The 24770-nt window shown below is 41.3% G+C and overlaps 1 protein-coding gene across 3 annotated transcripts in view; it reads left to right on the forward strand.

Moving 5' to 3' along the window:
- The window catches only part of Bcas3 (BCAS3, microtubule associated cell migration factor), a 498657-nt gene that overhangs the window by 97670 nt on the left and 376217 nt on the right, over positions 1 to 24770 (forward strand). For all 3 annotated transcript variants that reach the window (XM_026780237.1, XM_005350452.3, XM_005350453.3), the window contains exons 8-11: positions 2053 to 2160; positions 10324 to 10400; positions 18839 to 18915; positions 23201 to 23284. In XM_026780237.1, coding sequence (XP_026636038.1) covers positions 2053 to 2160; positions 10324 to 10400; positions 18839 to 18915; positions 23201 to 23284 — 346 coding nt within the window. The remainder of the gene's footprint in view (positions 1 to 2052; positions 2161 to 10323; positions 10401 to 18838; positions 18916 to 23200; positions 23285 to 24770) is intronic.

Raw genomic sequence — 24770 nt, forward strand, 5'->3', positions numbered from 1 at the left:
TGTTTTTGTTTTTGTTTTCGAGACAGGGTTTCTCTGTGGTTTTGGAGCCTGTCCTGGAACTAGCTCTTGTAGACCAGGCTGGTCTCGAACTCACAGAGATCCGCCTGCCTCTTGAAATTGGTTCTGGATTTGAGAATTAGGCCTGAATTTATGATATTTAGTGTAATTTTTAACTATGGATTCATTTAAATGATAATGGTGGTTTCCTGGTCCTGCTTATCTTCTGTAGTCATTAAATTTCCACGTTCTCTCATCCTGGAATCCAAATTGTTTTGTGGTTACAATTGCTTTTAAAGAGCTTTTTCATTAAAAGGAAAAAAAAAAGCCTTGATCTTTAAATAGTTGTAATCAACGTTTCTCACTGAAGTGAGTTGACTATATAAATTCCATTCCTTTGGCTATTATAATACATGAAAATTAGGAATTTCCCTATAAAATATTAATAGCTTCCTTTGTGGATATGAATCAGGTGTACAGCTAACAGATTTTTTAGATAAAAGTTCTCAACACACTTGCTTTGTAACTTATTATAAAATACCTCACTTATTTGAGTGCTAGGTCAGTTGAGCTGAACTACACCCATTTCTCTATTGGAGACAGAAATTACAAACTTCATTTATTGTTTATTTGGATGCAGGTGTGTAAAACGGCCGCCGCTTTGGCCTTATTTCGAGGTCTCTTACCCTCGTTTACTCAGTTTTTCTTTTTCCTACGTCTGTCTATTACTTGCAGTGAACTCCTTGGGTTTCAAAATTTCCAGTAGGATTTTTCTGTTTTAAAGAATCAGGTTCATCTTGATGTGAGGTCACAGCTCTGTTTCAGTGGCAAACACTTAAGTAGGTATGCTGGTCTGTCTGAGCTTTGGAGAACCCAAAAACAACTGTCTGACTTTCTTACGGCATTGTGTTCTGTGCCGCACAGTACAAAGCAAAGCTTTCTCTTTGCTGCTTGAGCAAAATCAAGACTGTCTTCGTGTGTTCTGCACAGATAGACAAGGCTTTTCAAAAGAAAGACTGCTGAGCGTGCCCGGCAAGCTCTTGGTCACATCATGAATGTGCATCAGTGAAAACTCTGATTTTAAAGGATTACTGCTTTGGACTAATGGTTAGGTGTTTTCCTCAGTCTGTATATCTGTTAGTTCAGTTCGCACTGAAGCGAGTCTTCATGGCGTTTTCCTCCTCTGTGAGGATTTTGGAAAAGGAATTCTGTGTGTGGACCAGTGAAGTGGTTGAGATTCTGTCACCTAGTGCTGCCGCTGCCAGGAGCATGTCACTGGAAATGACACCGTTCCCCTTCTGTTATGTTTCATTGGCTTCTAAATTGTCCTCTGATCAAGTTGTAGATCAGATCTATTTTCAGTGTAATATTTGCATTTCAAGACTTTAGAAAATTTTATTCCATCTTCAGTACATGCAGAGAGCAACATCTCCCCATGTCATGATAGGACAGCCTTTCACCAGTACTTGCTGTGCCCAGTCCACTCTGTACTCTTGTCCCTGTGTTGCAGTCTCCTGCCTTTGCTCGGCAGTTTATTTTTACACAGAGAAGGGGCCACTACATTGTGAGATCTTTACTTTTTTTTTTTTATTACATTAAAAGCCGGGCGGTGGTGGCGCACGCCTTTAATCCCAGCACTCAGGAGGCAGAGGCAGGCGGATCTCTGTGAGTTCGAGACCAGCCTGGTCTACAGAGCTAGTTCCAGGACAGGCTCCAAAACCACAGAGAAACCCTGTCTCGAAAAACAAACAAACAAACAAAAAAAGCTAGCGTATTTGTTTTTAAACTTCAATTATATTTGTGTATTTATGTGTGCATAATTCGTATTTGGGTTTCTTGGGCATAAGGTATATGTAGATGGAAGTCAGAGACAACGTGAGAGTTTTTTTTTTTTCTGGTCTCGAACTCACAGAGATCCGCCTGCCTCTGCCTCCCGAGTGCTGGGATTAAAGCCGTATGCCACCATCGCCCGGCTGCTCCACCATATGCCATGTGCTAAGAAAATGTTTGGTGTGCTGTCTTTTCTCCTGTCTTAAAGTAATGTTTGTCTTTTAGCACAACACCACCGTACTGCTGCGTGGACCTGTACTCACTTCGTACCGGGGAAATGGTGAAGTCCATTCAGTTCAAAACGCCCATTTACGATCTCCATTGCAATAAGCGGTGAGTATTTTCATATATTTATGTTCTACCAATTTTGTGATTTCAAGTCATTGAAAAAAGTTTGAATTTCTTTCCAGTGCAACAGTTAAGATTTCACATTGAATATTTTCCAACCTCCTGACCTAACCATGAGTTTCAGTGTGGTGAGATATGAATGGGATTTGCATAACAAAATGGAGGATCACAGGCAGTGTCTGTGTGAATACAGGAAGGTCAAGTATTGGAGCGGTGTTTGTCTCTTCGTTTTCAGTGCTGAGCGTCAAACCTGGCTCGTTGCATATGTTGCTTGGCAAGCATCTGACCATTAAACTGAAACCAGAGCCCCTGAGTGTTATTCTGGAATAATACTTGGGTGGAGGGCTTTACTAGGCTGCTCCCACCCTCTAATTTTACTTTGTTTTGATGCAAAGTCTTGACTTTTCACAACAGAGTTAAAAACAGGGATTAATTAGATCCATTTTCCTTCTTGCAGGGAGAAATTTAAATATAGATTAAGCTACATGAATTCTAATGATAATGACATTAACCACAGGCTCTTAGAGGAAGAAAGAGTCTTGGGAATTTAGTCTGTGTATCACTTTGCTTTTATAGGAGAGAAATTTGAATTTTTAGGATGAGAAAATATCTTGATGGAGTCTTAGGTACAAGGTGTAAATCTTCTGCCCCCAAGAGCAAATGCATGAGGCAGGCAAGTGGCTCTATGAGCAGAAGCTTCTGCTGTGGGAGCGTGGGGACTCAATTCAAACCCCAGTCCCACGGGAAGTGTTGCCGGTGTCTGTGACCCCAGAACTCCTAAGGTGAGAGGGGAGGCAGAGCCAGAAGATCCCAGAAACTCGGGGCAGCTAGCCTGGCAAACATGGTGCCTCTAATGAGGTGGGATATGAGGAAGGACATCTGAGATTGTCCTCTGATCTCCAAACACATCCTCAACATGTCCTGACGCATTCCTGCCAACCCGCAGTCAGTCTCTCTCTCTCTCTCTCTCTCTCTCTCTCTCTCTCTCTCTCTCTCTCTCTCTCTCTCTCTCTCTCTCACACACACACACACACACACACACACACACTAAATTTAAAAGGGCACTGCATGAGACATGAGAAATTATTCTTTTGTATGAGAGAGGCCCTAAATTCAATTCTCAGCACTGAAAACAAAAGGACTCTGCACTAGTGGGTATATTCAAATTCAAGAACCAAACCCTGCAAGTTTCAAGAAGCAGAGGAAATTACTTGGTGAACCAGAGCCCGTATACCGCGTCCACACACTTCATAGAAGACTGTCTCTGCAGTGTCTGCATCATTGATAATATGGTTTACCCAGAGCGTTGTCTGTCCTGTCCCGAATAGACTCAATAAAGAGCAACATCGGCACATCCTAAATAGAGACGGCTTCCTGTATATTATAAACTCACAGAAATCCATATAAAGCGGCCTTTTTTTGGTTTACTTTTTTGAGCTTAAGTTAGAGAGGAAATCAAAATATTGAATATCATTTAAAAATTAAAACCAAAATGTATAGTCAAGAAAAGTCATAGAAAATCTCCTGGTCACAGCCGGCCGTATCTGAACCCGCCTTTCTTCAGAAAGCACACAGGGCTCTAATAGCGGTGCCCATATCGCCATAACTGTAGCACATAAGGATTCAGTAGCGAGTCCTCTAACTGCACGTGGCAAATTTGAGGTCTGCAACAAGCGATCAGGAGCTCTTCTAAGAAGTGGTTGGCAGGGAATGGAAGTGGTTTTGAGACCTGATCGGTATATACTGATTGCAGTAACCTGGGTTCAGAGTTTACCCGGAGAGGACGCACATAGGTTATGGAATGAAAGAATCAGCAGAGGCTGGGGTCCATGTGGGAACAGATGTTAGTGCAGGAAAGGGTGGGTAGGAGCAAAGCCACACGTTTCCGTGTGGCAGCAGTGACTCAGAGGATCTACTGCACCTCTCAGGTCATCTGGGCTGGTTCCACTGAGGGCTCTTGACCTGTTGAGGGTTGGCTAGATACCTCAGCTGTCAGACTTGCTGAAGAGCGTTGCTGTACACAGGGGTTCATTCAGGAGCTCTGTGAGTGTCCTGTCATCTCCCCCTGATTTTGCTGATGCTCTTAAGACACGGGAGAGGAAGTGTAGACACTGTTTTTCTGTAATTGGATAATTTAAACAAAGCCACTATCAGTGAGGAAGGGAGCAGAGACCACACGTGCCTATCCTGTTAGTTAATAGAGGTGAAACTAAACCACCTATAGTACAGTTGTCAAATGCACTGAAGAGTTAACCTTGATAATGAAAGATAGATAATTGGAAGCACCAAACACACCTTCATGGCTGCACTAAGGAAAGTCTCTAATATCTGTTAGTAAAAATACGCAGTTTGCTGGACAGGGGGGCACATCCATGTAATCCAGTGTTGATTGCCTCGACGGGTTACCTCGTCTAGGGTTAGTAACCGTCTGGCAGTTCAGTTATTCCAGGGTCCCGGAGAGGCACTATCTGTAAGATAAATGGGCTAGGAGAGAAGAAGAAGGCCATGCTACATTTGTCAGAGCCTCCGTTTATTAGAGATGGGGTACAACTTATATAGGGTATGGAGTTGGGGATGGGCACAGGGGTCTGAGCTCTTGCCATGTGGTTCACGTTGGTCACGTAGCCAAGAGGTTACCTTCGGTCAGGTCACTGTAGGCCAAGAAGTCACAAGTTGACACACCTAGTTCCCTAGATAGTTTAGGCCAAGAAGTCACAAATTGACACACCTAGTTCTCTAGATAGTTTGGAATGTGGGGTAGGTTCCGCTAACAGATATCTCTCTATCAGCCAATTTGGGTGTGGGGTAGGCTCTGTCAATAGAACTATTCCTAACACAATTATGGGGTTCTCTGCAGACTCCCCAGAGTGATGGTTACTGCAATGATTTTAGGAGAAAATTGGCTCCTAACAATCCAGAACTTGAGAGATGGAGGCAGGAGGATTAGGAGGATTAGGACTTCCTCAGCTACGTAGCCTGCTTGAGGCTTCTCTGTGATACATGACCCAGTCACATAAAACAAAAAGGGGGCAAGAAATTATGCTGTTTGAAAAAGAAATATCCGAAAGGTTACTGAAGCCCCGGTATAAGGGGAAGAATATCAGAAATTTAGATTTATCTTACCAATTTCATTAAGAGCATGTTTTCAGGGATGTCCCTAACAGGGTAAAAACTGAAGCCACCAAAGAACACTTGATTGAAGGGATCTACAAGAACAGCATGTTGTAGGGGCCGGGACAGCGGTGGGCTCTGTACTGGAGCAGTGCGTCTCTCTGCATCCAGGGACAGTGGTGGGCTCTGTACTGGAGCAGTGCGTCTCTCTGCATCCCACTGTTGCTGTCTAATTTCACTTTTGATTCTTTTATTTTTTTTATTTTTTGAGATGAGGTTTCACTTTCGCCGAACTCCAGGCTTTTGCTCCCTTGCTTGGCTTCCTCCTCTGGAGAGTGAACTGGTTTCCTCTTTCATTGTACCTGCACTTATACATCTTCGGGGGATTCCTTGGGTTCCATAAACTCCCGTCGTCTTTACTATTACCCTTAGTACTCGTTTTTGGTTCTTGGAATCAAACACATGGCCACCAGATGCCAAGTCCGTAGGGTCCAGACCAAACCTCAAGTTACCCCTGAGCTCAATGTGTAGACCAGGCAAGGCTTGAATACCCTATTCTCCTATGTCTGCCTCCTGATTACCTGGGATTATAAGTATGGCCTGTGTTCCTAGCTGCCTCCCACATCTTTTCATCCAGATTGTATATCTTCTTCTTCACCTGAGATTCTGAACGCAGGAGCTCCTCTTTGTCCTGCATCGAACACTCTGCTGCCTCTTCTAGTTAACGTTAGTTCACACCATCTCACCGAGTCAGTCTTCAGAAATCGTTTGCCACATGTTTGCTTCACACACCTCTTCTTTCTTTTCATTGCTTATAGACTTGATTATTTTCACAGTACCCGCTTGCCCTTGGTTCTAACCCGCTGCCTTTTATCTCTACTGTTTCAATGTCTGCATTCCACCAGGTAGACCTACTTTTATTATAGTGCCACCTTTCTTTTCTAAACTCTGCAGTGACTTCTGCCTGTGACCAAAGGCAAAAAAGTGTCACATCCTTACGTGCTCCCTCTTCACCTGACCTTATCTCCTAAGAGTTTCCTTCCTTGCCACGTATATGGTTTCTTGGAGAGCTGAAACTTCTCTTACCCTGAGCTGTTTTTTGTTTTGTTTTGTTTTTTGAGATAGGGTTTCTCTGTAGTTTTGGAGCCTGTCCTGGAACTAGCTCTTGTAGACCAGGCTGGCCTCAAACTCACAGAGATCCGCCTGCCTCTGTCTCCCAAGTGCTGCGATTAAAGGCGTGCGCCACCACGGCCCGGCCTCCATTCTTCACATTAATAGTTGACCATTGTTTTTACTTGAAATCAGTAACATTTACATAAGTAAATATTAGCTAGTACAATGGAAAAGATTTCACAATGCGCTAGTTAGTATTAGAAGCTATTAAAATCTTAGCAAAGATGCATAAAAACTGTATTCCCTGAAGTTCTTTAGAGACATGGGTTCCCAGCACTCCCAAGGCTGAGGTAGGGCCTGAATGTTTAAAGGCAGTGTAGGCTACATATAGAGGAAGCATCATCCCCTTTCATCCTAAGAAGTTCTGGATGTGAGAGTGGGTGTGGACAGCACAAAGATAAAATCAAGAAAAATCAAGAACTTTTTAATAGGTGTGTCAGCTTTCATGATTTCAATGTTATTATTTAGTCTCTATTTAATTAAAATCAGCTGTGTATCTGTGCAGTAATTTCTGGTGACAGGGGAAGAAGGCAAGTTGAGCAGCTTGACAGAGCCCTACCTGGACCAGATACTCAAGCCATTTAGGCTTTAAAATTCTTCCTGGTACTTAAAAAACAAATTATCTAGCCATATATGACTAGACAGTAATCATTTTACTGGCATGATGTTTTTGTTTTGTTTCTTTTTTCTTTCTTCTTTTTTTGTGTGTCAGTTTTCTGTGTTCCTTTGGAATCTGTTCTGGAACTTGCTTTGTGGACTAGGCTGGCCTTGAACTCGCAGACAGCCATCTTCCTCTGCTGGGATTAAAGGTGTGCACCACCACTGCCTGGCGGTGCTGGTGTGAGTTTAGATAGCCTTTCATTGACACTTGCCCACTAGGTTGTTTTACTGGTTGCAGTCGTCTGTAGCATTAGTATTTGGTCTGTGTGATATCTGTGGGTGCCCAGTGACTGGGGTGAGAAAGGTGTGAACTCCTTCCTTTTCTATCATCATTCTTGCCATTTTTATTTTTTTTATTTTTATTTTTTAATTTATTTATTTATTGAGGATTTCTGCCTCCTCCCCACCACCGCCTCCCATTTCCCTCCCCCTCCCCCGATTAAGTCCCTCTCCCTCATCAGCTTGAAGAGCCATCAGGGTTCCCTGACCTGTGGGAAGTCCAAGGACCGCCCACCTCCATCCAGGTTTAGTAAGTTGAGCATCCAAACCGCCCAGGCCCCCCCAAAGCCAGCACGTGCAGTAGGATCAAAAACCCATTGCCCTTGTTCTTGAGTTCTCTGTAGTCCTCATTGTCCGCTATGTTCAGCAAGTCCGGTTTTATCCCATGCTTTTTCAGACTCAGGCCAGCTGGCCTTGGTGAATTCCCGAAAGAACATCCCCATTGTCTCAGAATGTGGGTGTACCCCTCGCGGTCCTGAGTTCCTTGCTCGTGCACCCCTTCCTTCTGCTCCTGATTTGGACCTTGAGATTTCTGTCCGGTGCTCCAATTTGGGTCTCTGTCTCTGTTGCCATTTTTATTTTTAGCTGTAGATTTTCTTTTATTGTTTTTGTTGGTAGAATGCGTGAATAAGTTGGTGTTTCTTTTGTGTTTTTAGCCAGGGTCTTACTATGGAGTACAGGCCCTGTTCAGACTCCCCTGACACCCTGACTGTTGGGATTACAAGCTTCCCTTCCCCTGCTTCTGTTTTTCACATGTGGTGTGTGTGTGCGTACATGCGTGTGTGTGTTCAGGTGCCCATGAACATATGCACCCAAGGATGCCTACAGTTGGTGTTGGGAATCATCCACCAGCATCTTTGCACGCTGTTAGTTGAGGCAGGGTCGAGCCTAGAGCCCCGACCTGGCTAGTCTTGGTAGCAAGCTCCCTCTAGTGATCTTGTCGTCCCTTCCAAAGCTGGTACTACAGAAGGGCTTTGATGTTTGTGTGAGTTCTGGGGATCCAAACTCAGGCCCTTGTGCTCTGCAGCAAGGTCTCTTAATGCCAAACTAAAAGCCTGCCATCCCCACCTACTTTTTATTTATTTTTTAAATGTCAGTGCCCATTTGCTTATTTTGAGTTTCTGTTATTGCTGATGTTTATGTTTTCTTACGCTGTGGCTATTTTATGCTATTTTTTTTTGTGACTAGTATTCTGTTAGTGTTTTTCTTTTCGTTACTATCTGTGTTTTGTGTATTCTATTTTCATTTTTCAGCTTTTATTAAGGTACTTTTAAAAGAATTCTTATAATTATTTCTGTTTATATATGTTGACTTATGTATAATTTAACTTGATCATATTGTAGTTTCACTCTTGATTTTATCGTTTTTATTTAAAATATTATGAATGCCCATTGTGCAGCTCAACAGCAGTGTATCTGATAGATTGGGCAGGCTTTGCACTGTATCCAGCACAGAAATGATTTTCTAAAGTGAATTTCAGAGAGGGAAGTGAACACTCAAGTCCTGAACATCCTTTAGCATACAGAATTCAGAACTCTTTATTTGGTTCTGGTAATTATGCATTTGTGTCTCTCTGTTTGTCTTCGTGTATATTTTGTTGCTGATTTTCTTCATGTAGAATGTTACTATATTTATGGTTTGTTATTGTCTCAAGCTATTGATCCTCCTGTCTCGGTCTTCTGAGTGGCTGGGATCACAGGCATGCTTCTACATGGGGAAGCGTCTACAGACTCCACAACAGGCTGTATTTCCTTTTTGTGTGCTTCGTTATTTGATTTTTTTAAATAGTGGATATTATGTGTAAGGGAACAGTAGAGATGCTGGTACTTTCTGTGTTGGGAGTGTGAGGAATTGGAGGATGGGAGACGGTTTAGGTCGTCCTTTAATGCTAGGATACAAATTAAATTTGCTGTTGAGTGTGAAGTGCTGTGTCCTTGTGGGGAGACTGTCTCTGGCTCTGATGTGCAGAGTGCACACAAAGCAGTCAACACATCACTTACTTAGTAACAGAAGAAAGTGTATCCAAGGATGGGCGTTCTCAACAGACAGACTGAATAATAATAGCAATAGCATAATAGAAGTAGTAATAGTATTTAGAATCCTTCTGCTTCAGCAAATGAAAGTTTTCTGCATTTTAAGACTCGTTTGCTGTGGGATGTGTTTTACATAATAAATCTTACTCTTTTCCCCACCAGTTTTTTTAGCATGAGTTAGTTAGATTTACCTGTTAAAATTTCAAAAAAATTACGTGAATTATGTAGTAATAAGAATGATGTTTTATTGAAATAGTCATTAAATGTGGGATTTGTTATTCTAGAAGAAATAGTCAATTGTAATTCAGTATTTGGAATGTATTATAGTAATTTCACTTTAGAACATTAAAATCATAGCTTAATTATACAATCTGTAAATTCTTAATTATTCCTCTGGTTATTTGTAAATTTTGTTTTCTAAATTGTTGTTTATAGAGATTGTTATTAATATTAATATATCAACTCTTAAGAAATGGCACATGCTGTGTGGCAATCTTTTCAGATTTTGTTGGGTGCGCTGAGAAATTCTGCAACCTTTTTAAGTGATAGATTACATAAAGCCATTTATATTTAATTGTGACTTTAAATAGCATTGAACACCACATTTAGTAAGTAGCCCACTGGTTAATATTATCCATTCTTAGTGTTGTTTGTTTAATCAGAATATGAAAGTGAAACTGTTCAGAGTCCAGTAATAGCTCTAAAATTTGTCACTTGGTTTGTATGAAAGATTTCATTGTTTTTATTCTCCATATTTTTTAAGTCAGATATTTCTACCCTATGTATTAGAAATGTTTTATTTTAAAAGTATGATTTTAATTATTTATAATTCAATTCGTAGAATTTCTCATTCACTCACGTTTCCACTCTGGTTTTTCCCCTCTAATTTTAGGATCCTCGTCGTAGTCTTGCAGGAGAAAATCGCTGCCTTTGATAGCTGTACTTTCACAAAAAAATTTTTTGTCACAAGTATGTACCAAATCATTTTACTTCCTATCTGTGCGTTTGTGTTTCTGTTGCTGACTGGATGCTGTCATCAGTGGGTTTCAGCCATGGTCTCTGCCTGTGATTCTCATGGGTGCCATTACTTCCTAGCTTCTAATCTTAGAAGGAATTTTACCATGCCAAAGCACTTTCCTCATTTTTGTATATAGCATAAGATTTCTTTATATCCTCATATTGAGCCCCTCCCTGTCTCCCGTAGCTGTTTTTTTGGCAGATCATTTAGCATGTCATCTGAACGTCCAGAGGTTGTGCTCTGTGAAGGAATTTAAACTTGGGGGCTGTTTACCCATTCCTTTGCCTCCCCCGCCCATCATGTCACTGCTGTCAGGAGCTCTCTAGCTACAACCGGTGCTCAAACACAAACTCAGCGCTAGGTTTTGTAGAAAGGCAGAGGATTTGGGTAGGAGGAGACGTGAACGGGAGTTAATTAACTTTAAGGAACTGGAATGTGCAGGCCTGGCATACTGAGTTGTGAAGGACAGAGACGGTCTGGAAATGCCGGCAGGGCTCAGTGAGCTGTTCAAAATGCCTGTCATTCTGGGACGCAGAATGACTTTTAAACTTTTTTTTTCCATCAGCCCAGTAAAATAATAGTTCCCCCCACATTGTTCTCCCCTTTTTTTAGTTCACCAAAGAGTCTGATATATATTATAGAAATAGCTTAGTGGGTTTCTATTTTGAAAGGAAGACATGAAATACAATGTGGAGTACACAGACTTTTACTGAGTAGCTGCCCCATATTGAGCCTCAGGTAGTATCATGTAGGTATTGTTCCTTTCCTATAAGGGCAAGTTCTTTGTTCTATCTGCATTGGGTATTAGAGATAATTATCTGCACCCTATACTACACATCATACTATATAATACAGTTCAATATGGTTCATGTTTCACTGTTGTGGAGTATGAAGAGTTGTAAGTCTAGCCCATCCCTCCAAGCCCTTAATCCTTTTCTCTGAGTTGTTCCCCCTTATGCTCAGTCGTCACCTTGTTCATGCATCTGCAGTGGGAACAGGCAGGCAGCAGATGCGCCTGGAGTCCTGCGTGGTGCAGATGAGTCAGAGCACAGTGGGCACCGCAGCCGCAGCCGGGCCTTTCCTGTGGATTTCTCATTCCTTTTCAGCAGTTGTTTTTAGTTTTGTTGATTTTAAATTTTTCTTGTTATTTGATATTGATTACAAATAAGGTGTGAAGGCCTCTTCAGTACTAAGTGTCTCTGTTGTGACCCCATTTTTTGTTTGTTTGTTTTGATTTTTGAGACAGGGTTTCTCTGTGTAACTGTTTTTGGAACTAGCTCTGTAGACCAGGCTGACCTCGAACTTAGAGCGATCCTCCTGCCTCTGGCTCCAGAGTGCTGGGATTAAAGGTGTGTGCCACCACAACCAGGCAATGGTTTTTTTTTTTTTTAGGTTTTTATTATGTACACAGTGTTCCGCTTAAATGTATGCTTGCACACCAGAAGAGAACACCATAATCTCATTATAGATGGTTGTGAGCCCATGTGGTTGCTGGGAATTGAACCCAGGACCTCTGGAAGAGCAGCCAGTGCTCTTAACCTCTGAGCCTTCTCAGAGGTTACAGCTCCGATGTAACCCCATTTAACTTTATTCTGGAGCATGTATTCCTTGGTAGTTACTTCTGTATCAATTTAATTGCTCAGAACATTGAAATGGGGTGGTGGAGACAAACATCATTGGTTTTCTTTTAAAGTCCTATTTATTTAAAAATTTTGTATGTATGTGTGAAGGTGCGCTCAGATGCAGGAAGAGGTCTTGGTGCCCTGGAACTGGAATTACAGGCACTTACCTAGCATGAGTGGCGGGAACCAAAGCTGCTACCCCATAAGGAACGTTAAATGGTGAACCATCTCTTCTGCCCCCCATCGTTTTTGTTTTGTCTCCTGAGTGCTGGGATTAAAGTTGTTTACTACCATTGCCCTGCTCCCTCATTGTCTTTAAAAATTATTTTTTACTACTGTTTGTATCTTGTCGATACATAGGGTGTGGCATATGCGGGCTGGTTGGAGAACAACTTTCAGCAGAAGCTCCTCTCCCTCCACCTTTCCATGGGCTTTAGAGTTTATACTAGGGTCTGCAGGCTTGTATGGCAAGCACTTTATTATGAGCCATCTTCGTGATCCATTATCTGATGGGTGGAGTGTGTGTAAATGGAAATTATGTTTGGAAATTTGCATATTAAATGATTTTTATCAGTAGTTAATATTTTTCTCATAAGTAGTAAATGGCATTAAAGTACATAGAAGCTTCCAATGTTGTAACATTGGTATTACAATTGAAAATTCACAATTTTCATTATTTATGAAAAATACAAATTATTATCCTTTGCTAGTTAATAACAGTTTTGATGTAATGATGAAGCTAGAGTTGGTGACTTGCACGTTAGACTTCAGAGAGATTTCTTTTTCCGTGCTCTGTCCCCTTCCCTCTTGGCCCTTCCCTTCCCTTTTCCTTCTGTCTTGCCCTGGCTCTTCTTTTTTAACAGTCTTTCTCATTTTAACCCGCGATGGTGTTAAAATTGCCATCCTTCTGCCTCAGCCTCTGAGTGCTAGGGTGATATTACGGGGAGGAGGGAGAGATGGTGTCTCTCTGTCATTCCCCATCTCCCCCCACCCCATGATCATGTCTCTCTATGGAACATCGTTACTGTATATTCCTAAATACTTAACCTTGAGTTTTTGGACCCACTGAATAGTTGAAGCCATTGTCCCCCAGTCTTAGTGTTTCTTGTCCTTTGTGAATTGTTCACGAGAGGAGGAACAGTTCAGGTGTCACCAGTGTTTCTGTCACCAGTGACAGGTCTCATGTCGGTGCCATGCCGACTGCTCGCTAAGCCATCATTGTCTTGTAGTCTGTCACAAGAGGGTTCTCACATACTCTCATAGACTTGGGATTCCTCAAAGCCTCTATTAGTAGAGATTGCATAATACATAAAATATAATGGTGTGTTTTATTTCATGCTTGACAGCTATGTAGAAGGATAAGACCGGAGGATTACAAGTTCAAGTCATATGTGGGCAACTGAGTGAACAACTTTTACAATAAAAAGTGAACAGAGGCTGTACACACACACACACACACACACACACACACACACACACACACACACACACACACGTTCAATCTGTGTGAGGCTCTGACTCAATACCTAGCATTGAAAAACAAGTAAAAAAAATCCAAACCTCCAATTAACCAATCAACCAAAAAGTCAGTAAAGGGTTTAGAGCAACAACAAAACCCTGTGATTTCTTGCTTCCTTCTGTGATTAACGACTTTTGTGGTTTTGCTCCAGTGTTGTTGATTGTCATTAATAAATGCTTTCTTGTCCTAGTGACAGGTCTCATTTCATACTCCTCTCGGAAGTATCTTTCTCAGGAGTAGGTACTTGATTTGTTCACTCTAGGGATTGAGTTTGAAGTTGGGACCAATGATACTCATCAAGAATCGGAATCCTTGAATTACGGCTCTTTACTCAAGGGATTGAAGTCATGATCCAGGCCTAGTGACTTCCACCTGAAATCCTAGCACTTTGAATGCTGGAACAAGATGGTTGCTGTGAACTTGAAGCCTGGTTTGCATAGTGTGTTCCAGAACAGACTTAGCTCTACAGTGAGACTCTATCTCAAACAAAGCAGATATAACAAAACTTAAAACAGCACCAAATTTGGTGTCAAGTGTCAAATTCTGCCACAGTATTTGACATACTGTGCCAATGTGTTAATGGGGGATTTTTTTTTCATTTTTGCACCATCCAAATTCTTCAGCTAATTTCTTTAGCTGTATTCAAAGTTGATACAGTTCTCATGTATTTTTCTGTCTTTAGATTTCTTACAGAGGTTGACTGAGGAGCTGGGAGACTGACACTATGATGTCTTCTGTGGCAGCGCGCTTACCCGCGTGGCATGTGCCTTGTCTCTGTTTAGTCATTGTAGCCCAGGCTAGCCCTCGTCCTGTAGCTCAGGATGTCATTGAACTCCTTATCCACATGCCTCCATCTCTGGAGTGCCTGTAATGCCTGGTTTCTGTAGTTCTGATTGAGTCTATAGTTGGCATGGGCTAAGCAAGCTCTTTACCAGCTCAGCTGCGTCCAGCCTGGTACCCAGTTCTGAAAGAAGTAGGATCATGCCCTGTGTAGATCGCCACCTAATGAGGGTGTCGTTTTGATCATGCAGACATTTAACTTCTGAGGTAGAATGGGAAGCTCTTGCATAATGCATTCCTAGCTGAAGGCCCCCTTATGTGTGAATACAATGAAAGTATTGTAAAATGAGTAGAGCCTGCTGTGCCCATCAGAGCAGGCATCGTGGGGATTTGTGCCAAAGAGTGGATGGAGCAGGTAAAGGGAGCTGATAGAGGGCTGTTAACAGAATGCACCCAATAGGACCAGAAAGGGGACACCTTTGTGTTTGGATGTACAGAAAGTTGGTCTTGAGCAGCTGTCCGATGTGGAAATTCAAAACTCAGGTGTGAGTAGGAAAACAAAAGACAAAGACTGATAGATGTCATTAGCAGTCATTTTAGGGATCCTTTGAAGTTGAAAGGCAGATACAGAATCTCCAGAGAGACCCGGGGTCTGATAAACAGGCTCTGTGCATCTGCCTGTGTTTCGGTTTGAGAAGGAAAGTTATTTGGTGCAATCCTAATGTTATTAGTGCTAGAATGTCTGTTCTTTGTTTATGTTAATGATTCACAACACATGGAACACATGGAAATGAGTTTAAAGTAGCTTTAAAATGCAAAGTTAAAATTTTGGGTAAGAACTGCTTTGCTTGCTTGCTGCTTTTTTTTTCTTCTTCATATTTTGGGAAAGCAGTGCCTTGGTGTCTATCCAGGCTGGCTTGGAATGACCACTCCCACATGTTTGTAATATGCAGCAGAAAGGGTTGGAGTCCTGTCATCTAGGTCGGTTTGGCTGTTAAATTTACTGCCATGACTTTGGATTTTTCACAAGGTAAAGAGGGCTGCTCTGGTGTCTCCTGGCGCTGGGCATGTATGTACATGTGCAGTGAACCAAACCTGCTTCCTGCATATGATTCCCACCACCTTTTGATACATTGTGCTGAAATTTGTATGTTTCATATACATGCAAAGTGAACAAAAAAAAATGTGCAGAGATCCTCACTGCTCTTAGATAAGTGTGGGTCCTGTTCAGGTTTTCTTACTCTCGTCTAACCTGTGATCTTTGTGACTCGTGTATAACAGAACATAGGGTAGCATTCCACCCGGTTTGTAGTCTTCATTATTCCTCCACCTCTCGACCTCTGTATGCTGTCCTGCCTAGATCTTTCTGTCCCTCCTTTCGTCTGTCTCCCTCAATCCCTCCTCCTCCTTCTTCTTCTTCTTCTTCTTCTTCTTCTTCTTCTTCTTCTTCTTCTTCTTCTTCTTCTTCTTCTTCTTCTTCTTCTTCTTCTTTTTTGAATTCTGGATTTTCTATAGCCCAGGTTGACTTTGAAGTTCTTACCGTCCTGCCTCAGTGTCCCAAGAATGGATTATAGACATGCATCACCACACATACTGTTCAGGTCTTATTTATTTCTTACATAATGACCCTAAATTTTATGGCCATTAGACATGTGTATGTTAATTGGTTAACAGATAATACTTTATGTATCCTTCTGGAATGTGTGGTGATGCTTTTATGAAACTGAATCCACATTTTAGTTTTTATGTGGACGTATTTTCAGTTCTCATGGTTATAAACATTTGGTTGCAAGTTTTTGTAATTATATGTTTTTTCTTGATGGCTAGTAATACTGATTACTTTTATGTATTTGCCAGTGTATATCTTAGCTCATTTTTAAATTAAAAATATCTTAATATTGAGTGGCTGAAATTTTCTAAAATAGGTCACTTGTCACTTATGGGTTACAAAGATATTCCTCCATTCTGCTGGTTGTCTTTTTACTTTTCTTAAATACTTTTCTGCCATGTGGGTCCTGAATGTTGAACCCCAGGTCCTCTGTAAGACCAGCAAATGCTCTTAACCACCAAACCATCTCTCCAGCTTTTCTTTTCATTTTGATGATGTCCTTCTGAAAACCTCTTTTCAGCTAAAACTATGCATTATCAATGTAAGAAACTGTTTTACCAACTCTGAGGCGGTGAACAGCCCCTCATTGACTTTACTTCGTTTTTTTTTTTTTTGTTGTTGTTGTTGTTGGTTTGTTTTCTTTTTCAAGACCACGTTTCTCTGTGTGGCTCTGACCACCCTAGAACTCACTCTGTAGACAGGCTAGGCTGGCCTTGAACTCACAGATCCACCTGCCTTTGTCTTCTTAGTACTGGGGTTAAAGGTGTGTGCTACCACGCCTGGCATCATATTTTTCTTTTAAGTATTGTTCGTTCTAAACTAACTAAAATGGCTTTTAGATTCATTTATTTTACTGTTTTTATGTGTATGAGTGTTTTTCCTCATTGCCCTTGAAGTTCAGAAAAGGGCTTTAGATCCTCTGTAACTGGATTTGCAGAGTTTTGAGGTCCGCCATGTGGATACATGGATTAAGCCCTCATCTTCTACCGTGCCAACTCTCTAGTACTTTTTGTATGTGATGTGAAGCCGGAGTCCAGCATCATTTAGTCACAGGTAGCATCTTTCACTCTGTGCTCGCCTGGGTACCTTTGTTAAAGGTCAGCTGACTGAGGCCATTAGTGGTGTGCCTCGCCTCTGGCACAGCACATGGGAGGAAGAGGTGGTCTGATGAATATGAATATGAATATGAATAGCCACAGGACTGAGAGTACTGAAGTCTCAGTTACCTAATGTGCTCAAGTTGCCTGCTGTCAGGCAAAGCTGCAGAACCTTCCTGTTCCTTTAAGATTCTTACCCATACAGGGAGCTAGGCCAGGCTGACCTCACCTCTCTGCAGCCCTGCCCTCAGCCTCCTGAGTATTCAGATTAGTTGCCACACCAAAAGCAATGGCATAGGCATTGCTTGGGTTGCTTAGATTCTACCTTCATGGAAATTTGAAAGCCTGAGTTCTGTTAAGGCCCAGTTGCCTCTGCTCACGTTGTTAAGTGGCTGGTAACCATCCCTACACCCCTTCACTTGTTTTTAGAGTTTACCTGGAGATCAGTTAATAATACTTATACAGTTCGGATGGTGCTGGCTGGCTGACACCAATTTTTAATTCCCGAGGTCTTCTTGAGTTCCTAAGAACCTAGAACCACTAAGTAATTTGTCTTCCTGAGGTTGCAATCCCACATGGGAAGAAGATAGGGGCTATTATCTAGTGTCATTCGGACTAGTTATGGGAGCTGGTTTGAAGTTAGGGTGTTTAGACTTTGGATTTATTTATTTATTTATTTTGAGATAGTAGTTCTGACTGGTCTCGAGACCACTTTTGGCATGTCCTGTAAGTCCTGCCCCCACCTCCCTTTTTGACCTTTAAAGGCAATTCTGGAGATTAGCTACCTCAAATGTGATGTTAAGCATTCAAATGTCTCATTTTAATAGGAGCATAGTGCATAGAGAGAATTGTACAGTCTTCAGGATGCCCTTGTTCATATATGCCAGCATACATATGCCTTGAGCAATGACAGCAGGACCACCATTCCCTAGAGATTCAACAATAAAGAGAACAGAACCATCTTTAACACTGTGTACCCCTAATCAAGAGTATATAAAGTGATAGACAATAAATACATCATAGAACCATTTACTGCTAGTCATAGCTGACACTGGGACCAAGAAGAATGAAATGGAGTGCTAATACAAGCATATAGCATTATCTAGTTTTCCAGAATCTCTCTGCCAAGGTATCCTTTGAACGTTCTTTATGTTTATTGGCCACGTTACTTTGTGTGTTTTTCACCATTGTCATATGTTTCTGTGTGGTTTTATTGATCTCTTAACATTAACTTCCTGCACTTACTATATGCTTTCTTTCCTCTCCAAAAATTCTTTTTAAATTTATGAACGTCAACCTTTTAAGTCATTTCCTTCTACCTTCATATTGTTTTCAGGGATAACAGTAGAAATGCTTTTTAGTAAAAAGTGGTTACCAGATCTTTCTGTGTCAGTGGAGTAGAGCTCATATATCAGGAAGGTAAACAAGTAAAAAAAAAAAAAGGTCATTTAAGTATTATAATAATGAATACTGGACCGGGCATGGTAGCACACACCTTTGATCCCAGCACTCGGGGTAGAGGCAGGCAGATCTCTGTGAGTTTGAGGCCAGCTGGGTTTACATAGTGAGTTCCAATACAGCCAGGAGTATATAAAAAGACCTTGTCTCATTCTAACCCTAGCACTGAACACTGTTATTTGAATTTTATGAGGTTTTGAAAAAATTAAATGTTTGATTTTTTTGGGTTTTTCTTTTATTAAGAAATAATGCATTAATGAAAAAAATTATTAAATTTCTTAATAATGCTCTTTGGAACTTGCAGGCTGTTATCCTTGTCCTGGGCCAAACATGAATCCCATTGCTCTTGGGAGCCGCTGGCTTGCTTATGCAGAAAACAAGGTAAGGAACGGTCCAGATGTAGGTTAGTTATGAGGGAGCAGGTGTGGAAGGACTGTCCCTACTCTGTATTGATGCTCTCTTGTGAATACCACTAGTGAGTGTTTTACAAGGTTTTACCTGTGCACCCACTAATCTGACTCTTAAGGATTCGTAGCTGAGTCTGGCGGGTCATACCTCTGATTCTAGCACTTGGGGGGCAGTGGTTGGAGGGTTCTCAAGGTCTAGGCTAACTTGTGGTGCCCAGTCCAGCCATACAGTGAGCCCTTACCTCAGAGAGAAAACGCACATTTTTTCTTTGTTTTATTGTGACAGAGTGTCTTAAGCTCAGGCTGGACTTATGTCCCTGTCCTCTTGCATCCACCCAAGTGCTGGGACTAGCAGCATGTGTCACTGTCCCATAGCTGTCCTTGAACAGCAGCTTTGTAGATTCTTGGTGTTCTAGCCTGGCTTCTGCATAGAGCTGCTCACCTAGAGATTGTTTAATATTTATATAAAGCCTGCAGTTCACTGTCACACTGATACTTTCTAAAAGACAACAATTTGCAGGGATAATCTTGAAACCCATCTCTTGCATAGATTGGAGTCACAGGGCATGGGACAATTTTCCTGGCCTTATATGGTCAGCACCTAAACCCTATTGTGCAGTCCTTGCTGTAATGATTATACCACACACGGCCTCAGTGGATATGGATATATATCAGTTATTAACTTGGTTCACCAAGATTGCCATAGTATGTAAAAGTTGCTATATGCCTTTTTATATCTAAGACATATATATGCCTTTATATCTAAGCATTTTATTTATGTACAGTTCAATGTAAAACATAAATTTTGATTTATGTCATTTAGGACTCTGCCTGTAAATACAGAATAAAATATAAAAAGTATTGCTGGCTTTGAGGATTACTATTTTTGTTTCATTTTTATTGGTTACATGGTTATTGTATCTTGAGAATATTATGAAATAGTGCAAAATAGTTCTTGACAAAATCAGGATGTGGTACTTTAAGTACTTGGTGAAGCCGCAGAACTCGTAAATCAACTGGCCTCTGGAATGTGCAGAATCAAGATTGGGCTGACGAAAATAATTTTTCTAGATGAAGCCCTTAATTCCTTTTCCAAAAGCCTGTCTACAAAAATTAAGATATTGTGCGTGTTACTGAGTGCTCTATTTACACTTCTTCTTGTCTGCTCTCTTCATTTTCCCATAAAAGTTGCTCTTTTCAAACAGTGCAAGAGCCGCACAGTTAAATGGAGTGACGTAATGGTGTCTCCTAATGTTTATATCTGTAATGCAGTTCCCGTGAGTGCTGGAGACGTCCGCAGAGAAAGTGTGTAAACCATCCCTTGGCACTGCCCATTGTATCCCACATGTGGAAAGCTGCGCATGTGGAGTTGGAGGTTTAATTAGCTACCTGTGTTTGAGAGGAAGCAACTCCCTTGAGAGTTGGATTTTGATATCTGTCTTTGCAGATGTATGTGTCATATGCAGGAACCAAGCTGCCTCATGTGCAGAAAGATCTATAAATGATAATACTTAGTGAAGTTGGATTAAATTTTGAAGAACACTTTCAGACAATGTGCTTGATTTGTGTGTATGTGTTTAGTGTTGTGTGTGTGAGTATGAGGGGCTTATGTCCATCTTCTGTTGGCTTTGGTCTCATTTTGTGAGGAAGGGTTTCTCACTGAATCTGGAGGTAAGCTGGTGGCCAGCACTTTCGGTGGTGCTCCTGTGTTGACTCCTCAAAGTTCTCTTTCTCAAGAGCGTGTGTGGTCCTGCTGGGCCCTACGAATCCAAATTCAGATTTCTACGGCAGATTCTTGGTTGTTTGGCAGGTGCTCTTACCCACAGAACCATCCTTCCCGCTCCTCTTATCTCTTATTTATTAAAGATTTTGCTTCAGTGTGTCTGTGAGTGTGCGTGCGTGCGTGCGTGCATGTGTGTGTTTGTGTACATGAGTGCCAGTGCCTGAGGAAGCCAGAGCTGTTGGAACCTCCTGGAGCTGTGAGTTCCAGAGGTTGTGAGTCACTTAATGTGGCTGCTGAGACCAGAACTCGGGTCTTTTGCAAGAGCAGCGTACACCATCTCTCCAGTCTCCTTCCTGCCCTTTCTAAGGGACAGAATCATTAGAAAGTCAGCTTTGGCCTGTTGTGTGATCTTCATACTCAGGTGTGTTTCTTTATAGAACTTCTCAGTGGGAACATGTCACTTACAGAAATGCATGCATATTTGTACACCTGTGTATGCATATTTGCATGGTGTAGAAATGAGGCGTTCACAATGGTACTTGAACCAAATTCTCTCCTGTTTTCATTCATAGTCAAATGCCCCTCTCTTTGCGTGGTAGCCTGGAATGTCAGCATCTATTCATGTGTTCTGTTCCTGTAATTCACAAGTAGTCACAGAATTGCTCGCCTGCACTGCCTAACAGGCAAACCAGACTCATGCCTGCTGCCTCTGCTGCCTCAGACTCCAGGTGTACAGTCTGCCTGTCTTCTTGGGGGTGTTCCTTAAGTTCCTTTTAAATAATATGTCTTAGTGTGTGTATGTGTGTGTTTGTATAAATGTACACAAGCATATATGGAGGTTAGAGAACAACTTGGAAGAGTTATTTCTCCCCCTTTACCATGTGTTCTGGATATTGAACTGAGGCTTAGCAGTAAATCCCTGCATCTGCTGAGGTGTTTTGTATTTATTTTTATTTGTTGATCATCTTTGCCTATTGTTCTTCCTCCATTTAGATTAGACTTTCATTTAATGTGTAATTGTGTACATTTTTGTATACATTTGTTTACATTTTGTATTCATATTTTATGTGCCAGTGTACCTAGTACATGCATGTAGTTATTATATTACCTTTTATGAAAGGTAACATAATGTATTTGTTCCTTAATGATCATTTTGCTTAAGAATAATTCCTGGAATTTAGTTCATTTGTATGCTGATTTTGTTTAAAAATGATAATTTTTTATTATAAAAATGATTAAAAAATGGAATTTTTTTCTATGCTGTGGTTTGACCATATTTTCATGTACAAACTGATTCAATTGTAGTTAAATCAAAATGGTTAAGAGTGATGTTTGTTTTTCCATTTGCCTTTGAATATTTAGTCTTAATTTAATATGAAAACGTTTATTTTCTCTTTATATAACATTGTGTTTGCTGGCCACAATGCTGTCTTTCTCTGTTTCAGCAGCAGGGGGCAGCAGAGGAATGATTTTCATAATTCTTTGACTTTGTGGTTGAATGAACAAGCCATTCTTTCCATTACCTAAAATAGTTATTTTCCACATTTTATTCTGAGACAAAAAAGTTTGCTGATCAGAAAACTTGAACTCTATTTGTCGTGGCTTTATAGACATGGCCTAAAAAATAGCTTGGCTTCAGGGACCAGACTTAAGGTGTTCTAGCCTGCTACATTCATGTAAGTTAGGAAGAAAAGGACTTCATGGTAATCTGTGCCGCATGATGACCGTTTTAGGTCATCTGAGGTGTGTTTCAAAATTTGTTATTCATTTCACAGGCTTTGAAAACACCTGTTACAATATCATGCTCTTCACAGGCCCAGCTGCTGTCATTTAACTTTAAAAATGTTTTATGAGAGTCTTAGTTATGATTCTTTTTTTTTTTTTTGGTAAATGCAAGTGTGTTGTTGCCAGTGAAGGGTTTGGTCCTGAGTTTCTGCTGAGCGAATGAGAATCAAAATCATGATTCACAGTGACAGTTGCAAGTCGCAAGTGCAGTGTCCTCCTGAAGTGGACAGTTAGTGTATATGCATACGTGGTGTGCGCACACTCTGTCTGCTATCCCACAGACACAGTGGACATGCAGATAGGCTAAAATGTTTTGCCCATTCTTTTAGGTTTCCTTTTATAATCCTTGTAGACAAATTAAGAGGAACAAACATCCAATTTGCTCGTATGTCAAATATTTAATGTTAGGAAGTTATGTGTAAGTCCTTTGATTATGTTTTTTAAATTTATTTGTGGAAAGGTTGCCAGACCCGGAATCCTACCATTTCAGAGTTTATGAATTCTTAAAGCCCGTTCATCGTGTAATTAAAACCACAGTTGAGCATGAAACTGCCCGAGTGGCACCAGAAGATTATAAAAAGGGGTAAACGTGTCTCAGCAGGGTTTTAGCTGTTTGGTCTGCAGTGCACTCATGCAAACATTCCCACCCACCACCATTATCATGCGCGGTAAATAGCCGCTGTCTAATAGCGTGTACGGTTAAACAGCTTAATAGAAAATGACTCTGCCGTTCTCGTTTCCCCTTCCCCAGCTGATTCGATGTCATCAGTCGCGCGGTGGAGCCTGTGGAGACAACGTTCAGTCCTACACCGCCACAGTCATTAGTGCCGCTAAAGTGAGTACCCAGGAGTTGCGGTTGTGCTGAATGCTGGCCGTGGTGCGACGGTCCATTCCACTTCCAGTCACAGTGTAGAGCAAATGGAAGAAGTCAGGATGTTTTGCCATTCTGTGATGTGGAAGTTAATCTTTCAAGGTTAATAGTTCTTTTATTGTGAAGATTGGATGGTCTGCCCTTTCTCCAAACTCGCTTCAGGTCTGGTAACTAATTAATACCACATTGCAGCGAACTGTGCATGTTTTAAGTGGCGAGTTGGGTTCTTTTTTCTGGATTTGCATCTTCCTATCTACACGAACAAGCTTGTGGGCATCCCTGTGCAGCTTTGAACATTTGTCAATCTTCTTGACTTCAAAAGTTCCCCTGGCACATTCCAAGAGTCTTTCATAGTTAGAGGCCGGCCCCTTGCTGTTTGTCAAGTGACTTCTTCTGTGTGTGCGGGTTAGTTTTGATGATGTCTGGTAAACTTTGTTGATTATAAGGTATTCTTACCACCACCATCCTTTTGAATTGTGAAGTCTACAAGAGAGCAATTCTAATAATAGGGATGACAGAGGGAATCTGAATGACAGCCTGTAATAGAAAGCTCAGCTGCTCAGAGGGGAGCAGTCCAAAGTCAGCCACAGAGAGGGAATCAAAGGTCACACTGTTTTATGTTAAATGCGAAAATACTTCAAGATTGTCACAAATGCTTGCATGATGTGTATTAGGATGTGTTCCTGGGCTCACTGAGAGAAGTGTAACACATGGTTCACCCTTGCAGAGCAAGGAAAAGTACTATGTGTTCATGTTTCTCTGTTCCTTGCATGTAAAGACAGTGCTTATGCAAACTCCTGAGTGTTCTCTTGTGAGTTCATCTTATTAATTTAACAAAGAGATTCAGCTTTGACGCCTGAACTTAGCTGTCTCGTTCATACATGTGAGTCTGGACGGCACGTCACTTTCTGCTTTTGTGTGTAACATGTTAGGTTCTTCCCCAGGGTCCCGAATTCATTTTCAAAGTGTTTTGTTGTGGGTATATGGAAACAAGGCTAGAGTTAAGGACTTCAGAATTACAAGTCTGAACCCCCAACCTTACCCCACTTCTTATGGGGATATGGGTGTATATTCAGGTCTTCCATGTTTAGGCTCTAAGAAATTATGTTTAACAAGCTATCTTTCCTTACAACTGTAATCCCAACACTTGGGAGGCTGAGGCAGGAGGGTCACTGTAAGTTTAGGCTAATCTTGGGTCCATAATGAGACTCAGGTCAGCCTGAACCACAGAGTATGACACCGAGTACTCTGCTTTGTCTCCCCAGAGAAACTAACTTTATTTTGACTGATTAATCTTCAAAAAGGCATTCATCACTAGTTGGGTGATTAGGCATATATATATAGCCACAGCTCTTCAAGTTAAATTTTCAGGTACCTCTTTAATTTAAGGATGTATTAAATCATGAGTTGAAGCCGGGCGGTGGTGGCGCACGCCTTTAATCCCAGCACT

The sequence above is a fragment of the Microtus ochrogaster genome, chromosome 7 (assembly GCF_000317375.1).
Source record: "Microtus ochrogaster isolate Prairie Vole_2 chromosome 7, MicOch1.0, whole genome shotgun sequence".
NCBI classification, from domain to species: Eukaryota; Metazoa; Chordata; class Mammalia; order Rodentia; family Cricetidae; genus Microtus; species Microtus ochrogaster.